This window comes from Nesoenas mayeri, assembly GCF_963082525.1.
Source record: "Nesoenas mayeri genome assembly, chromosome: 1".
Taxonomy (NCBI): Eukaryota; Metazoa; Chordata; class Aves; order Columbiformes; family Columbidae; genus Nesoenas; species Nesoenas mayeri.
Window position 1 is genome coordinate 40,367,743 of NC_137541.1, and position 24,591 is coordinate 40,392,333.

Here is a 24,591-nt window from a genome sequence, read left to right on the forward strand (position 1 = left end):
GATGTCCACGTGCCAGCTTAGAGAACTGATAGGTCCAGACATATCCTCAGTTAACTGACTAGACAACATTAAAACAAAAAACCCCCCACACCAAGGGAGTCACGGGATGTGCATTCCCAAAGGATCACAAGAATTCAGCTAGATTGCTAACGCTAACACCAGAATTTGGGAGAATGTTTCTCTTGAGTCAATCAGCTCTGAATAAGGGCATCTGATGTGTAAGCAAGCAGGCAGGAGACAGACATAACCATTTCCACTAGTTAGGGGAAACTTCCTACTTTTGACTAAACAGGGGTAGGCAGACACAAGCAGCTAAGATGGAGGAACAGGAAACTGCAGGAAATAAATCTATGTTCAAGATACTCTAACTCGAGTGCCGCACATATGCACCAGCCTCAATGAAGAAGTCGAGTTTCAGTCTGTCCTCAGGGGTTATCTACTTCAAGTGTCTCCTCTCGGGAGTATGACCAAAAGCCAGGCACCCTGCAATGCTCAATCATAACTTGAGTTAATTTGGTCATGAAGACAAACCCTTAAGCACTTAGTTCCAACTTAAATCACAAGTATATATACAGTTTAATTGAAGCACTTTCAGATTAAATTTAAGCAAAATAGGTTTTATCAGAAAGTTACACAAACTCAGAAAGCTTTATTTTTCAAAACCATACTTTATTTTTAAAGGCTGAGAGAAGTATTCGCAACTATATTTCTTAAGCAAAAAGATTCACATTTCGTTCTGCAGGGTCATTAGTATGAGAAAAAGCATTTGGGGATTTATTTTTTGCAACTGTTGTTGAGTTCCTACACCAATCCAAATAGATTTTAAAATGGTAACATCAGTTATGACTTAAGATACAGAACTAGAAAACAGGAACACAAATGCTGAGACCCAAGTGGTGAAAAGGTAACTATGGTAATTTTTCCACAGAAAGATGATGTTTTTTCTAAGACAAACAGAAGCAACAACTGTCTTCATTGGCAGACAAGCTGAACATCAGCAGCACAGACACTGCTTCAAGAACACCCATGCTGTTAATCTGCAAGTGTTAGAAGAATGTTTTGTCTGCTCCAGTTACTTCACCTTCTCTTCCATATCACAAGCCTCAAAACCATGGAAGTATGAACCAACAGCAGCTTTTTTTTTTTTTAAAGAAAAGGATACAAGAATAGGTGGAAGACTACAGTATGCAGCAAAGGAAGAGTCATCACCTCTAAACAGACAGTGGGACTTTGGCTGAGAAATTTTAATCAATAACCATGTAAGGACTCAAACCAATTCAGAACCCAGAGCTGCATTTTTTTGGGGTATTCTCCCCTTCACCAATTTGTAACTCTGCATTTACATGTTCTGGATGGCTTGCATTTCAGTGGGACAGAGGTAGTGATGGGAACAAGATTCCTTCCCTAAAGTTTCCAAATAGATGAAACCTGGTAAGCATGGCCCCAAGGAAGGGCAAGTGCAACCAGCTGAGGACCTGCCAACTAGGAAAGAACAAGAGCACAAGTACAGACAGTAAAGCTGCTTTCCCATACCCAGAGTGATAAATAAAATGTTACGTAAAGGTGCTGGACAAGCATTGGGCAAGTAACAAAACTTCTGTGGCCTCTACAATGAATACTTCATGCCAGGTTGTGCAAAGGACAGGATCACACCTTTGCACAGTTGTGGTGATAAAAATATTACATTATTTGCAGAACTTCCAGTGTGTAACTAGCTAGCATGGTTGTACTGATAATTTTAATAGCTATATAAAGTCAGTCATCCATTTAAAAAGAAAATAAGGACTTTTATTTGCAGCAGACAATTACTTTATCCAGTTAATTCTTCAGACTTGTCCCACCTTTGCTATTTGTGACTAGGCCAACTTTTCTGTCCTAAGGGGATTAAGACAGACTTCAACTGTTAAAGTTCCTTCCTCTTTGCTCACTGAGAGTAATTTAAAAAAACCACAAAACAAAACAACAGAACAGCAGGTTTTTATCTTACACTCCTGGAATATTATAATATCTTACAGAAGTGTTCATTTGAAGGAAACTGTAATACTTATAATAGAAGGTTGCAACTCTCGGACAAGGAGAGATGGTTGAAACTGGGTCATATGAATATAATCTGAGTGTGATAAGCCAATCATTGAACCAAGTCAATGCTTGGGACTAGAAAGCAGTTGTCCTTAGAACACTCTATTTCTCTTCTTCAGAAGATCAGAGGTACAATGGTTTGTTTTATTGCAACACTGGTTAGCCAAATCCAACCCTCTCCATTCAGATATGATTTTTAGGAACCAGGGATTTTATGGTTTACTGGCAAATTTAGCAGACAATTTACTGATGAGATTCATGACCTCAGGTTTGTTCTGGTACTTGGACATATTTGCAGGATTCTGGAGAATATCTTGGAACGCAGCCATAATTTCTGGATCCTGCAGGACAAAAAGCAAAAATATTAGGGCATTTATAAAGCAAGTGTACAAAAGTTAGTGGTTATATAGTTCCAACACAAATCCAGTCTTGCTCAGCTTTTAACATGACAAGACTAGATCAGAGTTTTGGGCAAGACGTCTCTAAAAAGAACACAATTATACAGTGCCTGCTGTAAATGCTGCATCAGTAAACAACAGAGTCATTACTGAAGCTGTTACAGTAATAGTGCAATGTGTGAGAAGGGCAATAACAGCTCTTTTTCCCCAAAACAGAAGCCAAACACAGCCACCCCTACTGGATTATTTCTATTCAGGCATCTTCAAATGCATTTTGAAGGGAGCAGGAGCTGTGTGTGTGTAGCATGCATGATACAATAACCCTCCTTAGAGCAATAGCTGCTACTCAACCCTTTGACCTCTGTTTCTTCTACAGCAGAAACTTTAATGTGCTGGACTGTGAGCAGATGTAGCAATGTTTGGGTTTAAAAAATGCATCTAGTTCTTAGCCATTCCCTACCTCCTCTAAGAAATCACAACAAAGAGAGTCTTGTTCTCTCTCATCACACTACTGTGCTGCAGTTAATAAATACATTCACATATACATTAAAGTCAGTAGGCAAAAGGACACCAACTTCATCTTCTCTATTTAGTATGAGAAGAATTAGTACTTTTTTGCGCACTTCTAGTACACCTTTGGCTGCTGTTAAACTAGAGCTAATTTTACTCATTTTACATGTGCATGTTTTCAACAGTGCCCTTTAATAAATTTCTATAGAATGATTTTACATCTCAGCCTGGAAAAATGTTTCTATTATAAGCAACATCTACAAGGATTCAAGTTTTCTTTAATCCAGCTAAAGTGCAAGCAGTGTATTATGTCCAATACAAATAATCTGCATCAGCTGTAATTTAATTTGCCGTTCTTTCTAGCACATTTAAGTAGTCTCACTGAAAGATACAATCTTACTTAGATTTCTAGCCCATTGCTACCACAGATGTATTCTTTGGAAACCAGCAAAAACCAACTGGTGTCCTCAGAGCTGTCTGTGCTACAGTCCCACCATCCTGCATCTATTCTAGCATCAGACACAGACAATAGCTGTTTAACAAGTCTGATTCAAAACTGCAATTGGAGGTGTGGACTCCACTGACATCACCCACACAGTTCAGTCATGTTTTATGCATGTTTGGAACCAAGAGTCGAGCCTTATCTTTTGTTAGAAGCATTTACAATTCTTTTATCTCTTTCATATAAAGGGAATCTGCAAAGTCTATGAAAAATAGGATGCTGAAGTTCAGAAAACAGACACTAGATAAATTTTCTCCACTTTACAGGAATCCTATACAAAGAAAAAAAAGACAACTTTCACAACTTCAACCTTCTTGAATTTCCGATTTCAAAACAGGGCATATGACTATACAGATGATGCTGTGGTGTTAAATCTGTGGTTTCACCTGTATATGAATCTGGAACAAAAAGCTGAGTAAGCTTAGTCACTGGCTTGCATCAAAGCACACCTAAATGAGTGTTAAATATCCAATCTTACGCTATGTGTTTTATGGTCCTGTAAATTCATAACAAGTAAACTAATCTGTACTTGTGCAACTCCCTGGAAGCCTTCAACCTTAGACTCTGTTTATAAAAATGTTCAATACATCCAAGGTTTCACATTGATGATCAATATTATAAAGTTTTTCATCAAGAAAGATGTTTTTATACTAGTTTGTACAGATTCTTATCTTTATGCCAGTGATGGGCAATAACCTCTATAAACCTGTCCATAGGCAGCTACATCCAGCTCTTTGGTTGCTTCTACAGATGACAAGCTCAAGTTGACAGCATAACCAGTTTAATCTAGCTCATGTTCAGGCACACACAGTTTTAAGATTTACCAAAATGTAAAAAGAAACAGGCATATTTCAATGTTAGCTCATTGAGAATAGCCTGGAAGATGATGAGACAACAGTCACTATGTCTAAAGAGATTGAGAAGGTCTATACTCTTGAGATACTCCAATTTCAACAGTTAAGTGCTCACTATGAAAAGCTTCAACATACTGTCAGTTTAAGTAGTACCTTAAGATTAACAATTCAGGAGAGACTTGGGTGATTCAGTATCTGCAGACTTTCTTGTAACACCTCAGATAACCTACATAATAGCTGCAAACTACCATTATCTATCAACATATTCCATAGCTGCACTGAACAGAAGCCAAGCAGTACAAACTACTGTCTTTTAAGGCTGGAGTTTACACTGCTGATTCAGAAAGGTCCAGAACATTGTCAGTTGGACACTTTAGGAAAAGAAGGTAGTGCAGACATAGGTGAAATGCTGAATAAGTCACATATAGATGTAAAGCTTGTCCAAAAGAAGTCAGCAAGAGACAAGGCTTTGCTGACAGGTTTTACATGTTAAAACCTGCCTGCATTATCAGGAAACACTGTCAACACACACTCTTGCAACAGAGTCCTACTCTATGTTGGGGTACATATACTCAGATGCAATGGAGCATTCTTAAAGGCACATAGCAAGTGCTTAATGTTTAGCTGCACCTTAAAGCTCTGCTTTCAGCAACTCTAATTTCAAACCTCTTTATTACAGTATAAATTAGCCAGGTAATTAATACAAGTCATAGGAATTTTTTTGATTGTATGGATGCAAGTCAATGTTACTGATTGTAGCAGCCTACATAGAGGTGTGTTTCAAACAACCAGAAACCATTAAAGAAACCCATGAACTTTTGCATGGAAAGTGATGCCTTTTTTGTGGTTTCAGGGCATACCAAATAAGGGCCCCTTTGTGATGCTTTTATTTAGCTGGGGATCATAGCTGTTCAATGAGCTGGGAACAAGAAATAACTAGTTCAACCACAGCAATCCAGAGAAGGTAACAAAACACTTTTATACTTGATCATATTAGTATGCAAATGTAACTATATAGCTCAGATTTTTCCTAGCCTACCTGCTCCTAGAACTGATGATGCTGGATATGTTCTAGTTAATATGCTGGAATATTTTTCTTGTGTAAAAGTAGTCACGACACTGAGCAACTAATCAAGCCCACTGGGGAATTAAGTTTGCTTTTAAGATTAATTTAGAAATTGCTAGATGCAGACCTAAACCAAACACTTAATCCTCTACATAGAAAGGCAATTCTCATCTCAATATTATTGTAATGTATTGTGTTGCAACAATATTAATCATTTTTTGTTTGTGTATAATTATTTCACCACAATGTGTGTGCACTCAAAAAGGAGCAATTGAATTATACCATGTGGAAAATAACCATAAACATTAAAGAGACTGAAAAGAGATGAACTCTATACAGCACATAGTTTTTCCTATCATAGGCAAGTACAGAGCTGGGGGGAGGGACACCTTTAATTAAGCTGCCATCAATTTGAAAAATAGCTAACATTGATTCCAGACAGTATGGTGCCACATATGCAAGGAAAGAATTTCACAACAGAAATAAGCAAGCATCCCATTGCTATCCCAAAGTTCACATCTTTCTTCCTTCCCTTAGCTCAGAGGCACTGTTCTCTCATTCAGAACATTTAGCTTTGATTATAACAAATACTCACCTGCATGGCCACAAGGACTTCTGGGTCACTGAGAATCTCATTGAGACCTGGCATACCCCCAGGCATAGCCCCAGGAAATCCACCTGCAAACCCAAGACAAGAAGAATACATGATGAAAAAGAAGAATACATCATGAAATACACACAGTTCATCTATAAAGGAGGCTCACTAAGAGACCAAAACATACTTCCTTTGCCACATCTCTAAAGCCCTGTCTTCCATAAGGCTACAGCTGCATCACTGAATGGAAAGCAAGGTCTTTACCTTCTCTTTCTGTGAAGACCTACATCTTACTTCATCCATGCTTTTTCTAACCAAATTGAATAGAAGGCTTGTAATGAGTGTCAGGTTCTAGTACCCTGTACACAGATAAAGATATTTTTCTGGTTAACTTAAATCAGGTAAGTCTCAAGTTCAATAACATAAGCAGTCTGAATGCCTGGGGTGAACAATGCAGAGCAAAAGAAGGCAGATCAATGGTAGTACGTCCCACGTACATTCCACATTTGGCAAAAATTTAGTTTTGAAAAAATTGTACCAAAGGAAAAAACAAATCCTTGAAGCAAACATCTGAAGTTGTTTTTGAATCAGCAGCTACCCCAGCAGTGCTGAGCAGAGCAGATACAGTCTCGCTTTGGTTCTCCTGATAAGCTGATTGGGCTGGAGCATGCACACAGCCTACCTCAGCTACATCCCAATCTTCAAGAGCACTGGTACTTATCCTTGTTTCTCCCCTGTTTCTTTTACCCCCAAATAACAGGCAAAGCCTGATTTTCATGGAACTGTTCAAGGACAGCTTTCCTATAAGGTAAACCACACTACCTGCTTTAAGAAACTCTTATGGTCAACAATAGCTTACAACCAGCACAGATCTCCATAATATTCAATCAAAGTTTTCAACCTAGAACTATTGTTCTTAAGCAGAATGGGTTCAAGGCATCCTGTGTAATTTAGAAAACATTTTTATACTACTTTTTCAGCGCATACTATTAAGCAAACGCTGCACCTTTGTATCATTACTTTATCCATCATTACTGATCTCTGTCTTCATTCTATTTGCTACCCAGCATCAATTCTCTAAGAAAAATCCCATCCCCCTGCCCACTAGTGCTTAAAGAGTTGTTTGTAGACAAGTTCTAAACTTCAGAAAACATTTTTCCCTGTCTTGAGAATAAATGCTATAAAAACTGTGGTTATTATACTCCACATGGAAATAACAATCACTTCTGCATCAAATATTGGTGCTTAAAAATAAAATACCTGGGAAGCCACCTGGGAAACCACCAAACTGAGCTCCTCCTGCCTGTCGTCTTGCTTCTTCCTCCTGCAGATGAAGGCACATCATTCCACAAAAAGCAATGGAACTACAGCCCGTTTTCTACTGCTCAACTCGTTTTAAGACAAAAAAAAATAGCTGAGACTGTTTCAGGCAGGTACACTATCACAATAAACAAAGCACTCCACTATGTACAAAACCACCGACAAGAAACAGCACTCTACTCTTACTTTAGTATGTTTTTGCAGAGAAGTTATGCAGAATATGTTTTTACTGACTATGAACTGTACGATTTGTTTTAGCTCCTTAACTTACATTTTTAGAACTAACTGCCACCCCCAACACATTAAAATATATAAGTAAAGCATGAAGAAAAGGCAAGCAAACTGTGTCAGGAAATTAGGAAAAGCAGCAAAATATTATCCCGAATTTAGAACCTCCCACTTTGGGAGACTTTAGCACTTCAAATCAAAACTATTCTGGCACAGTCATACAATAACTGACTTCTTGAAATACAATATTAGAAAGAGATTCCAGGGCCTGTTTTTGCCATAAGCAATAAAAGCAGATGCAGTACAATGCCCTCTTCTCCAGATTTTATTACCGGTCAAGTAACCAAGACAGAAACCAACTCCCTAAAATTTTATTTGAAGACTTAAAGTAACTCTTCTCTGCAATTTGTTTTAACCAAAATAACTACGACGCTCTTCGAACTGTTAAGAAATATTAAATCCTAAGTATTCACCCTTTGTGCTTTCTCGTGCTCCTCCCGTGCCTTCTTCACCCTTTCCATTCTTTCCTTGATTTCCTTTTCTTCACGCTTCCGCTCATATTTTCGGCGATGTTCTGCAATTTTCTGAGCCTGTTAAAATGGAATACCAAGATTTTGTATACATTTGTAGCACATCACACAACATATTTCAATACAAAATACACGTAAGCATAACCATCTGCTTTTACCAGTTCTTAAAAATCAAGGTTTGACTTCACATCCTGAAACCCCCTTTGTTTTAGGAGCCATTTGCTGATTCCTCTCTATGGCAATCAGTTATTCATGTCTACTCAGCCCTAGCTGTATTCACCAAAACATGCACTCCAGCATTACTTTTTTGCTATAGAGCTCTGAGACTTTATCATAGTTAAAACCTAAACACATAATTCTACATCCCTTTGTGCTTTTATGCTGAAATATTAATTTCTTCAGGGCTAAACCCAACAACTTCCCCAGAAGAGGGAATTTTTACTAGCACAACAACAGGGAAATATCATTCACCCTCCACACACACACTTCAGGTAGTGTTATTGCTGTTCCAGATGCCTTTGCAGCATACACAGCTAGACATAAGCAGTCCAAAGAATTCCTGAACCAAACCAAGAAAGGCTAGTGAGCAAAAAGTTTGCTTCCTATTATTAGCTTTTTCTCAAGTCTATCAAATGTACAAGCCCCAGTAGAGAGAGCAGTTAGCAATTAACTCCCCAAGGCTCATTATAACAATAGAAAACTAACTGTAGCGCTGCCTTCCTGAAACATAACCTTATACAGCATTACAAAAAATGGCTCACAATTCCACAAGTTTTGTATGATGGTTACCTTGCATCACTATGTAACTAAAAAACACACCAAGAATCAAGGTTCAAGAACAGAGATACTAACTACTACTATAACAGGTACTCTTCTATTCTTTCGAAATACTCTTTAAGTGAAGAAATTATTTTAATTAGTGAAGTTTCAATACAAGTTATTTTAGCTAGGAGATGTTCATTCCATACCACATCATTCTTGAAGTACATCTGCCAGAGAAAGCACAATGCAGGCAGCAGGACTGGCTGATACAGAATGCAGTATGCGTTATCAGAACCTGATGTACTGGGCACTCAATAGTTCATTAAGACATAGGTAAGTAGGCTTTTTTCTCATTTGTTTTTTAAATGAAGCATAAAGAGTTACCAAAGTTTTGATTTTCACTGTTTTAATGAACCAAGCATTTTTAGAATTTGACTCGAACTTTCAGCTAGAAGTGCTACAAAATAAAAGCACTACGAAAGCTGGAAATGAATAAATTAGATGAACAGATCATCTTCACTTATTAAAGATTAAAAAAAAAAAAAAATCACCCATGAAAAGATCATACATTTTTTTCTTTGAGCTACATATGCAGATGTCCACAGTTGCCAACTACAACTCAATGTATCACAGACATACTCCGCTGTTTCTGTGCAAGGGCAGATTAACTGGGAAATAAAAGGTTCCCCCTCAGCCGAGCATTAAGTATACTTCTTACAAGAAAGATTAAGACCTAATTACATTTACTACAGATCAACAGTCTCCAACACAGACAACTAATAGGTTATACGATGGTTGCCATTATTGTTTTGTAGGAGACAGTGTCTTCTACGAAGACATGACAAGAAAACTGAACGCTGAAGTTGTTAGACACAGGAATGTTTACACATGTGGCAGGTTAACCTTGGCTGGCTGCCAGATGCTCACTAAGCCACCCTCTCACTCCCCCTCCTCAACAGGACAGGGAGAGAAAATAAGGTGGAGAAGCTCCTGGCTTGACAAAGACAGGAAGATTACTCATCCACTACCATCATGGACAAACTCAACATGGGGCACATTAATTTACTGCCCATTAAAAATACAGTAGGATGATGAGAAACAGAGACATAACTGAAACCATTTTTCCCCTAGCCCCCTTCTTCCTAAAGCTTCACTTCACTCCTTTGTTCCCCACTCTTCCACCTCCTCCCTGCATCCTAAGCAGCGCAGAGGGACGGGTCTGTGGTCAGTTTATAACACCGCACCGCTGCCACTCCTTCCTCTCCACGCGTTTTTCCTGCTCCACCATGGGATTCCACCCCACAGGACAGTCCATCAAACTGCTCCAACACAGGTCCTCCTCACAGGGCAGAGTCCTTAAGCAAGAGACTGTTCCAGCATGGGTTCCTCATGGGCTGCAGCTTCTGCCAGGAAAACAGGTTCTGCATGGGCTTCTCTCTATGGGCTGCAGTTTCTGCCAGGAGCCTGCTCCAGTGTGGATTCTCCATGGGCTGCAGGATGGGTATCTGCTCCACCATGGACCTCCACAGGCTCAAGGGGGACAGCCAGCCTCACCACGGTCTTCTCCATGAGTTGCAGAGGAACCTTTGCTCACATGCCTGGCACACCTCCTCCCCATCCTTTCTTTGCTCATCTCTGTGTCTGCAGGGTTGCTTCTGTCACATTTCTTTATTTCCCTCTCACAGCTGCTGAGCTGCATTTTTTTAACCCTTTCTTGAATATGTTATCACAGAAGCAGCACCAACGTCGCTGACCAGCTCAGCTTTCACCAGCGATGAGCCTGGTTTGGAGGCAGCTGGAACTGGCTCCATCTAACAAAGGGACAGCCCCACATCTCTTCTTAGAAGAGGCCAGCCCTGCTGTCTCTACCTCCCCCAAACCTTGTGGTGTAAACCTAATACAACAGCTGCAATCTGTGATCTGTCAACCACTTGAAAGGAATATGCAGAACAGATGGAGAAGAAAGCCTGCTATCAACAGTCTTATACATGTTACACTGAAGTTCTGCCTTAGAAGAACGCCAGGGTCAATGCTGAAAACCAGTCTTACACAGATTATGCTGCCCTCATGGGGCAGACTAATGAAAGCACAAATCACAGCAAAGTTCTTCCTTTGTAAAACACATTTAGGATGAAGCTTTGATCAATACATAAACACCTTTGGGGAAAAAAAAACCAAACATCCATTATGAGGGTTCTCTTGCTCTTTTGAATGTTTTTGGTCTAGATTCTAAAATGCCTGGCAAACTTTGACTGCTTAAGGTTGTTAAGATTTTATGAAGGAACATATTATTTCATAGTTCAGTTACACACCCAACCCCAGTGTGCTGGTTTCTCTTAAACAGAGTCAATTTTCTTCATGAAGGCAGAAACTCTTCTCTTTTGTAGCTAGCACAGCCATTCCTCGGATTTAGTTTGAGAACAAGATAACACCTTGCAACAGAATTAATGTTTTTCTTCAAGTAACTTTCCAGTGGTTTTGAGTTGGAATGATGAGATTGTAAAAAATTACTGTTACTTTAGTTGTTGTCTGAGAGGCAATTATCTTTCCGGGCTCTCTATCTACAGATGTGAAGTAGCTTGGAAGAGGGGCGTGGATGGGACAGACTATGACTGACATCCAGGCTGATCAGTGAGAATATCCTTTGCCATTGGCAGCATGCTTCATGACAGTTGGGTTTTCCGGCCGGGGAGACCCATTCTTGTTCTGCTCTGTTGCAGATGAGTTCTGTTCAGGAATTCTTTTAGTTCAGCCTTTTGCCATTCTGCCATTTTGCAGTGGGCTCTGGATCTTTCTGCCTCATTCTCTCTTCCCCAGGGACTGGCTGCTCAAGACCAGGGTGCTCTGTTCCCAGGACTGGCTGCTCAGTGTGGATGGAGTTTGTGAGGAATTGCATTGAGCATCTTTTATTTTATACTCTATTTCCATTTTACATGTAGTAGTAGTAGTAGTATATTAGTATCATTTTGTTATTTTATTAAACTGGTTTGAACTCAATCAATGAGTTTCTCCTTTCCTTTTGATTTTCTCCCCTATTTGGGGAAGTGCTGGGAGTAAGCGAGCAACTGTCTTGGTTTAGATTGCTAGCTGGGTTTAAACCACAACACACAGAGACTCAATTCCTTTATACACAGCCATAAACAGCTGTCATTGAAGACAGGAGTATTTATAAACTCAGTCTGAAGTGTCAGATGACACATGAACCATTCCCACAAGACTATGCATATTGGAAGAATCTGAAAACAGCAAGCAATGTCACTCAAACAAATAGAGGAGGGACCTCCATCACGCCTCCCCACTTACTCTTGGCTGCACCTCCTTCAGCATGGCGCTAGCATCCTCATCATAATCCAGTTTACAAGCAAGTGCAAGATCATGAGCGGCCTCCTCCCAGTGACCCAGAAGTCTGGAATTCAGAAGACACCAACATTTAGAGGGAAAAGCAAACTGAACTCTGATAGTTCTTTAAAGTATTTACAACTACGTGGTATTCATTATTTTTACCTGCATCTATACAGACTTATAGAAGTTTAAAGTGTAATAATCATGGTGTTTTCTGTAACCTGAACACCATTATGCCATTAAAGGATACTTGTTTGCTTCATAACCTCACAAAAACATTTGCTTGATTTAACAATGAGGGAAAAACCCCCTCAATCAGGTAATGTTGTTGTTTGCTATAACAAGGAAGGGTCTAAACAGGGAGAAGGAACCCTACCTAAACACATGAAGCACACTAATAAAAATGCTCTGCATCGCTAGAGACACATTATGTGTAAAACTACACGTTCGGTGCTCTGTACAAGTCTACACCACTACTACCTCAAGTTTAAGCAGACCCTCTTTACTCAGCACTCAAACATCCTAGCTAACTGGATACCCCATGTCTTAGTTGAAGGGATCATACAAGCTACTGTGTCCACTTCTTAACTATTCACTGATAATCAAAAATTTAAGCAAATGGTGGTATTCCTAAATGGTCAAATCACTTCTGCTTACAGGCAAAGGTGTTAATCCAAACTATGCTCCCATCTTCTCCTAGTTTCCATGTCATTTATTAAAACTGTAGACACTAACAAGCTACCTTCAGAACATTGTTTAAAATGCCTTTCTAAAAAAAAAAAAAAAGTTCTATTAGCATTTACTGGTTTCATTTTTATGCAGACTGTAAGAACTGTCACCTTGTTTGGTTTTTTTTTAAATGACAATAAATCAACCAAAAAAGTTTACCTTTACTTTGGGGAGGATGCACACTGGCCTAATGCTGTTTCAAATAACTATGCTGCTTGCTTAATACCACTCTTCAATTGCAACAAACAGTTCCCTTAATAACTATGCAGTTTAATTTACTATATAAAGAGCTCTAGGATCTAATGGAATAAAGTCAGTAGAAAAATGTTCAAGAATTATAGGTTAGTAAATAAAAACTTAATTAAGTGAAAACAAAAGACCTCTGAACAAATAAAACCCATAGTCCTAGAACTTAGAATCTTTAGCAAATGTTATTTAGAACAGCAGTAAGCCATTAGAAGATATGTTAAAAAAAAAAAACAGCACCAGAAATATTATTATTAATTGCCATCAATAAATCACCATGACCCTTTCTTTCCTGTAAGCCATGCACTCAGTACAATTTTTTTTGGCTCAGAGCTACTGCTCTCAGGTACCAGACAGACAGTTCAGAGACACAGAGAAGGAGAAAATGCATAAACAAAACTGTTATCCCAAGTAAGTAAATACCAAGTATAGGTACGGTTCATTACCTATGTGCTTTCCCCCTCCATTTGTAGGTCTGCGCCGAATCAGGATTAATCTTGATGGCTCTGTCACAGTCTCTAATGGCAGCATTTGGCTTCTGTAGTTTCACAAAAACACTGCGGGAACATTGATTGTATGTATTGAAATACCAAGCTATTAACTTAAGCTGGAAGTAATTTTGGATGACTAACAGGCAAGCTAGTAAGAGAATACATTGGAGGAGCTGAGTGCAAAAATATTTCATAGTGATAACGAAGTCACCAAAATTCAGTCTCCCCCCCCCTGCCCCGCTACTGCAGGTGAACCATTAGCAAGAAACAAAAGTATTCATTGTTCAGACTAGAACCTTGCCAGCAAGAACAACTTTAGTGCACAAGGAGAGAATACAGAAATGCAAAGTACTGTTCAATTCCATGGTGTTTGGAATCTATAGCAAATGGAAACTAGCAATTTGAACAAAACAACATTAATATTATGCATGCCATATTACTATAGTCTTTAAAACAGTAAGACAAAGAAAGTACTAGCTATCATACAAGACGAATGGCTAGAATAATCAGGTACTACAAAAGGAGATGAGGCATAAAAATTAGAAGAGGCAAAACAAAAGCTCAAATCCATAAAGTAGCCCTAATCCCTTGTCAGTTAAGTGAAATAACTGCACATTTTACAATGCACAAACATAGCAGATTAACTAGTAGGACAGTACTTTAAGAGGGTCAGGCATTTCAAATTAAAAATTGCTGTAGGAAACACTAAAAAAAGAGTCCTGAATTTAAAAAGTATTTGGTATTCAAGATACTCGAAGTCAGAACCTCTGCCCTTTTAAATCTACTTGAAAACAATTTATCAGCCTGTAAGTAACTTTATCATTAAGACATGTTATAAAGCAAGCATAAAGTTACACATTGTCCATCTCTTTGTTTCTTCAAGACAATGTGCCAGTAAACTGTCTCAAAGCTACACCTTGCCAATGAGAAACATTCCAGGGCTGCTGGCTGCACAAAACCCCTCAGCTTCCCAATCATACCAGCCCGCCCCCCAAACCAAAGTCAAGTCCACCCAAGATGGATTACTCACAGCACTTCAGCACTGCTGTTACACTGCAGGTTTTACAATATCCTAATATATTGTTTGCTTATTCCTACAATAGACCAAATTGAAATAACTTTTAAACTTTTCCTAAGAACCTTGTTTTTCATTTCTAATCCCAGTCCTGAGACAATATGGCATTATAAGAGGCTTTAAAAATACTACTATGACAGCAACAACAATAATTTATTAAGGTGCACAAGTGGCAGTACACACAAAAACTTTGATATGGAAATGAAAAAATAGCAAGGCATATATCAGTTAGGGCATAGTAGAATAGAACAGTTAAAGGACACTAATTAATCACAAAGAAGTCATCACAAGTAGAACATTTCTTTGAATTATACCTTGCTATGGAAAAGATCCACTGAACTACCACATCATAATTAATGTGGGTTTTTTTGTGTAAAACAAGGAAAAAAAATCTGTGGGAACTTCTGCAGCCCACACTTGACCAGTCTTCCTCAAGAGTGATGAAGACAAATATGTTTGTGCATTATGAAGTTAGGGCTACACACTTCAAATCTGGCAATGTTCCAAATGTGTCATCTGCAGCCTGGTACATGTAATTAGCAGTAAGGTGGATATTGAATGGGTTGAGAAATAGTATGTCCCATTCAAATATAGACTGTTGAACAAAAATCTACTTTCCAGTGAACAAATTCACTGAGCAGGTACAACATGATACACAATTTATTTTGAAATCATGTCTTGTTTTGATGCAATCACCCTCTCAATGCCAGAATAATCTTCAGATTTTACAAATGTTTGTTATCCAGCATTATTCTAACAAAACATACCGAAAGCCATATTACTGTAATGCATTTTGTAACATAATTCTGTTACTCTATTATCGAGATTCTTTATATGGCTGCTTCAGTAAATCTGGTTAATCCCATGTAGAAGAAAATGCATTAATTGTACTTTTCTCTTTCCCTCATGTGGTTTAAGTTTACATAAATCCTCACGTTGCCATTGTATTTAGGTTTCTTCAGTAAAATAACTGAACAGGCAGAAACATAAATCACTAGTTTTTAGTGACTCACCTTGCCCTCTTGGCATATAAGATGGCCAAACAAGGATTCAGCTTGATGGCATCCGTGAACAAGTCGACAGCCTTCTGAAGTTCACCTAAATATGAGCAGCAGTAAAGTTTCAATCATTATGCAATGTAATTACATCTAAATTGCCAAACCTGCCTTACAGGGTGTTCTGTCCCTAGGCACTTCTTAAATGGAAGATTATCAACACAGGAAAATCAATTTCTCCCTCTTGCTATGCTACTGAAGTACAAACTCCAAAATTAATGCTGGAGGGGAGGAAAGACTTTTCCCAGTTAAATTTGTACATTTAACTTTGTATGCAATCAAATAGGAAGTCATCTCTTTACTACATAGCTTCTTACTGCGCTAAGACAAACCACTAGAGACACTAATCATAATATGCAGGGAAGTACTATAACCATCAATTTGTAATTAAGATGCCACAGTATCTCATTCTCCCTGCCCTGCCCAAAACTACAGCTACATTGGAAAGACAGTACTTAAAGAAGCTTTCATGTTCTAGGTAGTTTGGGGTATCCAACAGAGTGGGTTTTCTCTTCCCTGAAAGTATTCAAAATGGTCCAAGATATTTCCTTTCTTTTTTCAAAAGGAGAACTAAACCTAATGCCTTTGAATATCTACCAAAAAGCAATTTATCACCTTCGCTTAAAGCATTCATTGCTTCAATCTTCTTCTCATTAGCTTGATCCATCATTTCTTCAGTTACCTAAAGAAATAAAGAAAATTAAAAACATGCACAAAGCCCAAAAGCTGTAGAGTCCAGGCCAAAATTACCACGTTAAGACAGTGCCAAAGAAGGGAACTCCAGTTTTCTGATTCCAGAATCTTTTTAATTTGCATTAAAATCATAGTAAAAAAATTGCTTTCAGCTTGGAGACATTAGCCATCATTATTTTTAGCTAGAAAATGCTCAAAAGAGAAATTGAATAATGGCATATTTCTACATATCTAGTTTTCACAGGTGTTTTGATAATTTTTTTTGGTGTTTTCTGACTTCTTTTCCTCATTGAACTTTTTGATGGACTCTTACCTTGAATAAGACTGTGGTTTTAAGCCAGTAAGTTTTCTATTTAGGAGGAAAAGAGCCACAGCAATAGCTGGCTACCTTGCTAATATAATACTCATCCCCTCCTCAGTTGCTATCCTTGACTAAACTCAAAACCTCTCCATAGCTTTCCTGTTGCCACAGACATTGAAAATATTGTGCTTACCTCCACATTTTCATCTCCCATTTCTTGAGGGTCATCATTGTCTGGTTCAATCACTCCCTCATTGTCAATTTCTGGGGGAAAAAAACAAAATACAAAATCAAGCTCCATTTACAAACAGAGAGATGATTTCCAGAATCATGTTTAAACTGATTAAATGTGATAAAGTCATTTGTTTTCCACACCTAGGTCACTCTCTTCACTTTCTGGTTCAGGCGATTTAGCTGGCTCCTCTGGCTGTTCCTCTGCTTTGCCCTGAAAGAGAAATGTATTTATAAGCCTACATTATTTCTGACAGATATTCTAGTCCCACCCTAACAAATAGCATCAGAAAATCCAAAATTAATCTTCAAAGCATCAAACAGCTCTACAGCTGAACAGTTTTTCTTATTTCTCCTCTCACATTAAGTCTATCACGCATGCAAATAATTTGGAGGCCAAATTTTGACTGATGAACTTCTACTGTTGGTAAAACCTGTCTTTCAAATTGTGTAATTCAATAATCAAAGCCAAATAATCCAGATAACATCCAATTCAGAACCAGTTTTGCAATTAATACCAACCAACCTTCTAACCTTCCTCCATTCCCTCACACATCCTCTGGATCAAAAATTCTCTCTATCTAATACTAGTAAGTTAAGGTCCTTCAGCAATGAACAATAAACTGGTGTCAACAATTAAAATATTGTTTCCATTTGCCAAGGTCAGAGATCTTTGTCACTTATACACAGACTGTTCTGTCAAATGTTTTCCTCTCAACTTCTAACTACGTTACTGATTTCCTCTGAATCCCGTAACTTAGCACATCCTGCTTTATCACAGACATAAGCTGCTTGTCTTGATATTCTGTGTCACAGACTACACCCACTACATATCACTACACTATCGCTCTATACAGTTTTAACTAGCCAGTAATGAGAGCATCCACTGCCTTGTTAAAAAAAAAAAATATAAAAAATATACTTTTTTCAAAATAATTTCAAGTTTGGGGAAATCCTGCTATGAATACCTACAATCCAAATTCATTATTTCCCTTAAACAAACAAAAGCCAACAAAAAACTCTTCCACAATACTCCCTTAAAAAGCTGATAGTTCAACTGTTCAATTAATTACGTATCAAATTCACTAATATTTATTCTCATGCAAAGATTAAAATTTAATCCGCTAATGACTACAGAAGAGGTATATAAACAGCGAAGACATAAAAAAGAAATCAAGACTTCATTTGGCATTTGCATCGCACAGAATATCAGGCATTCAGGATTAGGGAAATGGAGCGTGATAACACTTGAAACAAACTAGGAAGCCATCTGAAACAATTCATGCATGTCATCCAATGGGCAGGCTTCAGACTGCACTGCCACATTCACCCACCCCGGCATATTTGCCCACCCTATTTGAGTGAAAACTGACACCAGTTTTTTCCCCTCTCCTGCTCAGTAATCTTTGCAGAGAGTCCACATGTTATGTTTTAAATGACAGATTCTTTGGATCTTACCTTATTTGTCTCCTGTGTGGAGGCATTGGCTGGAGCAGGCGGTACTCTGCCTCCCATGCTTTTAGGCAAAATAGAGAAAAAACAGTAAGATTATCAAAATAGTGGCATGTATTTTATTGATTCAAATCCTGCGAATCATCTCCACATTCTGTTGTGACACATAACACGATGATCCAATTCACTGTAAAACCAGCAAATAAAAAGCACACATTCAGCAGGCTTTTCTTATTGTAGCATAACGCACACTGTCTCTGTTGGCTCTTTCACCTAGAACTCCAGTGGGACCTGTAGTCATGCACATCACACATCACCCTCCCACCCTTTCTCACACAGAAAATCTGCCTCCTTGGCTAAAATGGATTTTCTCCTTAAAACATATGTTTTAAGTCAAAGTTAAATATTATTATTATAGATATTACTAAAAATAGAATTGCTTTTGGAACAGAAATCAAACAACTTAAGAGAACCCTAATTGCCTAAAATGCTTATGTGACAGCACCAAGCTGTGTGGTACAACTGACATGCTGGAGGGAAGCGGTGCCATCCAGAGGGACCTCTACAGGCTTCAGAAGTGGGCCTGAGCAAACCTCATGAAATTTAGCAAGGTCAAGCATAATGTCCTGCACGAGAGTCAGAGCAATCCCAAGCACAAATATAGGCTGGGCGGAGAATGGATTGAGAGCAGCCCTGCAGAGAAGGACTTGGGGATGTTGCTTGATAAGAAGCTCAACATGAGCTGGCAATGTGCACTCACAGCCCAGAAAGCCCACCATGTCCTGGGCCGCATCAAAAGAAATGTGGCCAACAGGTCAAGGGAGGTGATTCTCCCCTCTGCTCCACCTGGAGTACTGCTTCCAGCTCTGGGGCCCCCAACACAAAAAGGACATGAACATGCCGGAACAAGTCCAAAGGTCACAATCAGGGGGCTGGAGCACCTCTCCTATGAGGACAGGCTGAGAGAGTTGGGGTTGTTCAGCCTGAAGAAGAGAAGCCTCCAGGGAGATCTTGCAGTAGCCTTCTGGTTCCTAAAGGGGACCTACAAGAAAGCTGGAGAGGGACTTTTTACAAGGGCAAGTGGTGACAGGACAAGGGGTAAAGGTTTTAAATGGAAAGAAGGTAGATTTAGATTAGATAGAAGGAAGAAATTCTTCACCATGAGGAGGATGGTGATGCACTGGAACAGGCGGCCCAGAGAAGCTGTGGATGCCCCATCTCTGCAAGTATTCAAGACAAGGCTGGATGAGGCTTTGAGCAACCTGGTCTAGTGGAAGGTGTCCGTGCCCCCTTGCAGGCTGATCTTGAAGGTCTCTTCCAAACCAAACCATTCTATGATTCAAGCAAAAAATCGTTGCCTAGAAAACTATCCCATTTCTTTTATGTATTGCAATATTCATGCCTTTCCTCAGCTACAAGTTAAGGAGCATCCTCTGTATCGACAGCACTCTTTTCATATAGAATAAACTTCTACATTATAGCAACTTTGGTTAGCAGCCAGAAATAAGCACTGGCTTATTTCTGTTTCATATAACATCTAATCATACCTAATGGCAGGCTGCCACAAGGACTACCATTCCCATCCATCCTCTGCCCTCCATTCTCATCTACTAATAGTTTTAAATTGCTCTGGCCACAGGCACTCCAAAGAGGAAAACAAAACAAAACTAAAAACATTTCTGTCAACGCAACACGCTTGACCAACTCCCTGGGGTCCCACGCAAGTGGTTAGATGTGATGCAGGGGAGAGGAGAAGGCAGTGGTCAAACTGGAAGGAGGAACTGGCAGGGTGCAGGATATCTGCTCTCAGGAATTAGTGCAACATAAAACTTTATCTGAAGGATGAGATCCTACAGCTTCTTCATTCCAGTCCAGCTGCTGCAACCACATTCTCCCCTCTTTCCTACCACCTGTCACCAGCACCATCTCACAGTCAGGCCCCAAACTGGCTAAAAACAAACCTGGATGGGGGGATAGGATGGAGACAGGGATGAGTTGGGGGAGAAAGAGTAAAGAGGGAATAGGAGGTGACAGGATTGGCAGGTCCTGGCAGCAGGCCCTGCAGCAAAAGTCAAACAAACAGCACTATACCACGTCTAGTTTACAAGGATAAACTGTTAAGAAAAAAATACGACTTCTGAAAAAAAAGGCACCTTCTGAAGCTACTGCAAAAATCTAGATGTGTCCCTGGAATGCTGACATTGCTTACTCTATGTTATACTACAAGGATTAAACAACTGTCTTATTCATCATTCTACAAGTAGACAAAAAAATACAGTACATGTAGTAACCATTCCTCCTAAATTTTTGCCCTCGTAGGCTAACAATAAGACATATAATCCTCTACCAGTCTGTAAAAATAAAAGTTCTCTCTAGGACTGCAGGGAGTGTCTAAGGGAGTCTTGGAACTTCTCCTGCACAAATGGAACTACAAATTCTGAAGCATTTTAGTAATGCTAATAACTAAAACCCAGGCTAACACAAAGCTCACAAGACTCATCTAATGCTTGTTGGCAACCCTTTATTAAAAAACAAAAACAAACACACAAACACTGTAAGACTCTTTCAAAGCCTGGTTTACTAGAAAGAGACTGAGAACCGTCTAAACCGTCTAACTCAAAAAGGTAAATAACATTCCCAGCTTCCAATACTGTATTTAAGAGCAGCTCAACTTAAAAAAACCCCACAGGATTCAAATTCTAGAGCAATTCCAAATTATCAGTCTCAAGATCAGCTGACTTTACATCACACATTGAACCATCTCAGGGCTGAAACAACTTGGTCAGTTGCCTCTCTTCCCACTCCTCCAAAAACTATCCAAGCTTAGAACAGTCTATAACAAATGTTTAACTAATATATACACGCACATTTTAAAATACAGTATTTAACGAACTTCCAAAGCTAAACAGTTTCACTCCTAGTCCTTGAAAATGTTTTTACTATAAGTTATCCTCTACTGAATCTACAGTTACAATCCCAGAACAACTTGAAGGCAAGTTACTCTAAAATCACCCCTTAAACCAGTATTTGATTACAATGATTAAACACACAGCAAGGGTGTGCAAAGTTTGCAATGTATTTAACCTCAACAATATACAGATATGAGGCATTCTTGCAGGAAAAGGCAGGTACTGAGCTGTATAAATAGGGCACGCACATACATGAAAGATTGTAAATTAAACCTTTGTGCTAAAACAGAGTTGTGCAAATCCACTAACAACTTTTGAGAGCTGCCAGGACTCTATTGCAACAATGACCCTATGCTTCCACTCAGCACAGTGAGAAGTGCTGCTTTTATGACTTGCTAAAAGAACTGCAACTGATATTTCTACGTCTACTTTCATCACTAACAGCAACATTATCTTTAGAGAGAAACTGGATTATCACAAATTCAAAAGGGTCAAAAAATGTGAGCAAAACAGTGGCAAAAAAAAAAGGCAAAACGCCCTGTTGATCAATTAGGGATTCTGTGCTTTCCTTTCAAGGACTGCTATTGTTTCTTCGCTCAGTTACAGGTTTTCAAAACATGTTCCCTTTGATGACTCATTCCATAACATTTCAAGTCAAAACACTTGTTTTTTAATGCAATTATGAAAAACCAGGCATGACTAAGACGGATGTCAAAACACTTTCCAAACATGGTCATACACTAGTGTATGCTTTCTATACAAAGAGCATCCATATAGAAATTAAATACAACTAGACAGAAAAAAGGTTAGAAGATAACTGCACGATGCAATATTAACAGCTAGTCAGAAATAAAGCATCTCATTCTGGTTTTATGAGCAGTTAGCACAATTTAAGTTAAAATCATTAGCTTTAAGGAAAAAAAAAAATCAAATGAATCAACAGAATTTTCATTGAAATATTTAATGACAGATTTCAGTATAATTTAATCATTATTCTGCAATCACTCGCAACATTACTTTAGTGACTACACCTATATCTTTCAAATTAATACCAGTAAACCTGCCAGAGATACCAGACTCCTTATTCCCACCTGAAGCCAGGCCATGCTAAGTTTCAAGCAGTTTCCAAAGAATGAGAAGGCCCTATAAATGCACTTAATAGTGCTGCAAACAGCACAGATATGGAAGGGAAGAGGGGAAGACTTCACCAGACTTTCTGTTTGATATGAGAAGTAATTTGGCTACCACTCCAAGTATCCAAATCTATGACTTACCTAAATATTCAGCTCAAACATGAAGAAAAACAGAGAAATTCAGAGAGCTACAGGAGCTTCTATTTTGAAATATTTTTAACTCCTGAGATAAAGATATCAGTGAAGATTTTACATGGAAAAAATGCCACAGTTCAAAACCTAATTTTTATACTTCTAATACAGGCGCCCTTTTATTAACCAAATAAAATCTCTCAAAATTAATCTGGAAGCTAGAGCCATTAACACGGAGGAAGCCAGAAATCAGATGATCACCTTTCCAGCCCCTAATGCTTTCCCCGGCCAAAAGAAGCCAGTGTTTTTCCTCTCCCTCCCAAAATATCCTGTTCACACCTTCAAAATTACACAACAGAAGAATGGAAGTAACCTAGGGTGAGGCACTCTGAAGTCTTCTACACAGCAACTACAGACCTGCAGGAGGACAAAATGCACACGCATTTTTTTCCTGGGTATACGTGCAGCTACTGTACCGCAAAAATAAATGAAGTTAATAGAAGTGGTTTTACAACCACGCTAATATTCAGATGCATAAAAAAGTTTAAACATCATAAAAAAAAAGATCATTTTAGCCATTTTCATTATATGACATACTGTGAAGTGCCCCTACATACATATACATGCACACAAAGCCCCACTAGCTTTTCAGCTAATTGCAAGATCTATACAGCAAAAAGTAAAATTAAAATACTTCCAGAGTAAAATTTAAAGCAAATTTTGTAAAACAAATCCCAGTTTGTCACTAAACAGAATCTTTTCACTTCGCTTTTCATAAAAGGTGTATCTGCAAGGGCTTTCCTCACTTCTCAGAGACCTTTAGAGTAGCGAGAGTTGTAGCTTTGAAAGCCAGAGGAACCTTAGCTGAATACAGAGGTCCTGTGAGTTCCCTGCAGACAGCAAAGGACCTCCCCCCTTCCAACCTGGTGGGTTTGGGTGGTCATGGTGGAACCCGACGATACCTTTATATTGAGAAACAACTGCTACAGACAGGCCACACGTGCACAGAGGGACTATCTGCAGTGTAAATAACGCACATCTGAAGAGCCTCACAGGGGAACAAGATTTCAACTACTTGATACGTGGAACTTCAAGAGGAAAAATAAATAAGCTTTGGTCAGGAACCACCCCGCTTGTTAAAACTGCCAGGTATTTCACGCTTTTGAGTACCAGGATGTAAATGAACGCCACTCACCTCCTAGCAAACTCAGCTCCTTTCAAGACAGGCTAGCCAACTCTGCTGCATAATGCGAGAATTAGCTCGGTTTTAAGTATTACTTCTGGGGCTTTCCAGCCTGGAAAGCTGAGCCACAGAGATGGCCGGGGGGGGAGGCTTTTGCAACGGCAATAGCCAGAGTTAAAATAAGTAAATAAATAAAAGGAATAAAAATATATATATTAAAAAAACCCATCACAAACAAAACAACGTCCTTTTTTAAGGCTCGAGCTGTAACCGCGCCGCGCGGCAGACAGGCACTGGCGCGAAAGCAGCGGCGCGCCGGGGCCGCTCCCCGCTCAAGACCCTGGAAACCGGGACCGGACTGGACCCGCAGCGGTGACACCCGCGCCCCTCACCCCGCCCCTTCCCAGCCACGCAGCGGGGCCGTGCACCGACACGTGCCCCCTCCCCCCAACGCGCGTCCCGCGCGAGATCACCCCTCCCCCTCCACTCCCCCCTCACGGCCACCTCAACGGCGGCGCGGCCCGTGACCGACCTCTCCACCCACTCGCGGAGGAAGGCCAACTCCTCGGTGTGCAGCAGGCCCGGGTTCTGCTTGCACAGCCTGACGAAGGCCCGCAGCTCGCTCAGCTTGCGCGCGTCCATGGCGGAGCGAGGGGGAGACGGCAGTTACGGCCCAACCGCCGCGCGGCGCCGCCAACACTTTGCAGCCCGCCCCGCCCCTCTCCACTGGGCCCCGCCCCTCCGGCCGGGCCCCGCCCACCCACAGGCCTAGCCC

The 24,591-nt window shown here is 39.6% G+C and overlaps 1 protein-coding gene across 1 annotated transcript; it reads right to left on the reverse strand.

Moving 5' to 3' along the window:
- Window positions 1-654: 654 nt before the first annotated feature.
- Window positions 655-24,517, reverse strand: ST13 (ST13 Hsp70 interacting protein). The gene is made up of 12 exons (XM_080363846.1): window positions 24,349-24,517; window positions 18,466-18,523; window positions 17,152-17,221; window positions 16,970-17,040; window positions 16,398-16,464; window positions 15,741-15,825; window positions 13,608-13,718; window positions 12,148-12,250; window positions 8,026-8,142; window positions 7,265-7,328; window positions 6,005-6,087; window positions 655-2,420 (listed from the first exon to the last, which is right to left on the reverse strand). Exons 1-12 carry the CDS (start codon window positions 24,456-24,458, stop codon window positions 2,292-2,294), a joined length of 1,068 nt encoding a protein of 355 aa, XP_080219972.1. The 5' UTR covers window positions 24,459-24,517; the 3' UTR covers window positions 655-2,291.
- Window positions 24,518-24,591: the final 74 nt, after the last annotated feature.

Coding starts and splice junctions, on each gene's coding strand:
- ST13 (XM_080363846.1), bottom strand. CDS start 24,458: ATGGACGCGCGCAAGCTGAGCGAGCTGCGGGCCTTCGTCAGGCTGTGC. Junction 18,524..24,348: donor CTCCGCGAGTGGGTGGAGAG/GTCGGTCACGGG, acceptor TTTGCCTAAAAG/CATGGGAGGCAGAGTACCGC. Junction 17,222..18,465: donor CCACACAGGAGACAAATAAG/GTAAGATCCAAA, acceptor TTTCTCTTTCAG/GGCAAAGCAGAGGAACAGCC.